General features: G+C 39.5%; 1 protein-coding gene across 1 annotated transcript; it reads right to left on the bottom strand.

Annotated features, from left to right (window-relative positions):
- Positions 1–323: 323 nt before the first annotated feature.
- LOC149402297 (uncharacterized) lies at positions 324–689 on the bottom strand. Its single transcript, XM_089608309.1, has one exon. It carries the CDS (start codon positions 687–689, stop codon positions 324–326), a length of 366 nt encoding a protein of 121 aa, XP_089464435.1.
- Between the last annotated feature and the right edge of the window lie 2,415 nt (positions 690–3,104).

Genomic DNA, 3,104 nt, shown 5'->3' with positions numbered 1-3,104 from the left:
TGGTAGCTTGTGCGGTCGCAGGACCAGGCTTCATGAGTCTCTTTTCTACTAGGCATTGCTCATTGGAATGCGCCAATTCCTCAAGCAAGTCATGGAATTCCGATGGCATCGTAGTTAGCAGCGTACCTCTCACAATAGTGTTAACCAATGTCTTTGTAGAGGTGAGGAGACCATAGTAGAATCTTTGGAGTTGGTTCGGCAAGGCTATCCCATGGTGAGGGCATTTCCTCATCATCTCTTTGAAGCGTGCCCACGCCTCATGCAAGGATTGTCCCTCCCATTGCCCGAAACTGTGGATCACATTCTTTAAACGGGCCGTCTTCTCAAATGGGAAAAACTTTGCAAGAAATTTTCCACAAAAGTTCCTCCCTAGTGGTGATGGAGTCAGCGGGCAAGGATTGCAGCCAAATCTTCGCTCGGTCGTGAAGAGAAAATGAGAACAAGCTGAGCCAGATTGCATCGACATTGATGTTTTGGATGTGGAACGTGTCGCATAGCTCGTTGAATTTCGCGATGTGCTCATTCGCGTCTTCGGTTGGGCCTCCTGCGAATTGGTTTTGTTGAATCATGTTGATCATCTCGGTTTTGATTTCGAAGCCCCGGTTCTCAATGGCCGGACTAAAAATAGTCGGACGATACCCATTTGTGGTTGGTAGGACGTACTCGAAAAGAGGTCGCTCATCGGCCATTGTTTCTCCCTCGATCCTTTGTTGCTTTTCCTTTCGGTTACGTCTACAAGTCTTTTCGATTTCAGGGTCGATCGGTAGGAAGTTTGAGTCACTGTCTTTTCGCATCCACCTTTGCAAGTAAACACAAAAATAGATGAGAAAACAAAAATAAAAGAAAGTTCAAATAAAAGCTTATGAATCGAATCGCAATTTAAAACTAATCCCCAGCAACCACGTCAAAAACATGTTGCGAAAATTCTCGCACACGCAAGTGCACATGGTTGCAATAGTAATAAATTGTAATAACAAATCAATCCCTCGAGGATTAGCTAAATAAGGAATCAGATAGTCACAAGCTAATATAGAAAAGTTTCATATCGGCTCTTTTCAAATGCTTTTGAATCGATGAGTGGAATCCTCTAACTATTGCTAGAGAGTTCACCAATACCGTTAATATTGGCAGGTGTTCAGAGAAGTGCATTTAAGGTTATAAAATGGGAACTGCATTATTCATAGGAATATAATGAAACATAGAACCAATGTCACTCCGAATACAAGAATAACATGAATAACACCAACACCTAGAAGTAAAGAATAACAAGAAATAACAAGAAGAGAAGTAGAAGTTAAAATCAAATCCGGCTGAAGACCACTTTACAGCCACGTGTGAAATTGGGAGCCGTTAACTCTAAGCCCCCATTACTTTCCACCGAATACTTACTTTACTTTGGGTCATTATCCAACCATTTCTTGATATCGAGACCCCCAGATAGATATAGATTGTTGAAAGAGTTATCTCTAGAACTCCATCAAGAAAAGAACAATAGATATACAGAAACACAGAAACCATCATTCAATATCTCAAGAAATAGACCATCAATACCAACAAGAATACAACAAGTCACAAAATTAAACAAATAGATGGCACAAAATTTCTAATGGATGAAGGGAAGGACTATGGTTCACGGGTTCACGATACAACTTGGATTCGCTGCACTAAGAGAAGAAACAAACTATTGAGTTTCACACACTTTACTACTCATACTCACTTTAATAGTATTGATAAATCTCTCTCAAGCATCTAACAGCCTAAACCGATACTGGAATTTCATCTCTCGATCTCAACTCCTAACAAGCATGGCAAGCATTAAAATCAAGAGTATTCACATGAGTCTAAAACAGCCTAGCTATGTCTAGCCTAGGAATGTATTCTAGTAACCCAAAACAAAAGCACAACAACCTAATCTTTCTCAAGCATTAGAATTGAACATAAATCAAGCATGTGTTCATGACATTCATACAAGCATTAAGCACAGTTTTGGATTAGGTAAAAGTGATGAGAATAACAACAACTTAGCAATCTTAATAAGGTGAATCCTACATCGTTATGAACCCACTACGCCATAGCCCTATATGAGATTAGTTCATATTGATGACTATAACAATAATAATACACAAAGATGAACACAAGAACAATAAATCAAAAGACATCATAAACATATGGAAAACTTGAATTAAAAAGAGTGAGAGATAGAGAATAGAACACTGATTAAGATTGTAGCAATGGTAGAACTCCGCAATTTAATCCTTGTCTTCAAATTTGAGCCACAAAGTATGAACAAAGTCTGGAAAATTTAGGAAGAAAATAAGAAAACTGAAAACATGTTCTTGATAGATTCCACAATGTCTCAATCCTTGCATGCCTTATTGTGAAAGCATTTGTCTTTTTAAGGCTGAAGGGACTTGTTTTCGGAGCAATCTGCGCCTTTCAATCGCATCCAATGGCTGAAAATCGCTTTAAAATTGATGAGAACGAAGTCTGACAGTAGGACCGCGCGTCGTGCGCCCTTGGGCGCCACACGGTCCTTTTTTCGCTTCTGCACGGTCCGCGCGTAAGACTCTGTGTTTATTGATGTAGATTTTCCACTCCGCACAGTGCACGAAATGGACATCGCGGCGCGCGGAGTTGAAAAATTTGTTTCCTTCGTTTTTTTCTTCGTTTTGACTCCGATTAGGATATTTTTCCATAGTGAGACTCCGAACATTAGTAACACCCACATAGACATGAAAATCCATCAAAAACACTCTAAAAACAATTAAAATCCTTGAGGAATCATCGGTTTTAGGCTCGGGAGATAGGAGTTTTACGCGTGATTAACGCACCTATCAAATACGAGGTCATGATTCCATAAGCAAAAATGTCTATGATTTCCGCATCGAATACAAGGACAACGAATAGATTTCACGTGCATTTGATGTGTTAGCTAGAGAACACGTTCCAATCACGATGCTCGATTTGAGATTAAAAGAGAATATGCAATTGATGGAACGGATTTGGAACGAAATATGTGAGAGAAGTGGCAAATTATCTTAAGAGAGTGGGAAAAGCGGCAAGATTTATTCGTCACGAGTTATATAATGATCATCTCAAAGACA

Source organism: Urtica dioica, chromosome 3 (assembly GCF_054948205.1).
Source record: "Urtica dioica subsp. dioica isolate 48M chromosome 3, U.dioica_male_clone48M_v1_H2, whole genome shotgun sequence".
Lineage (NCBI taxonomy): Eukaryota > Viridiplantae > Streptophyta > Magnoliopsida > Rosales > Urticaceae > Urtica > Urtica dioica.
This window is presented reverse-complemented; position numbering and strand designations above follow the sequence as displayed.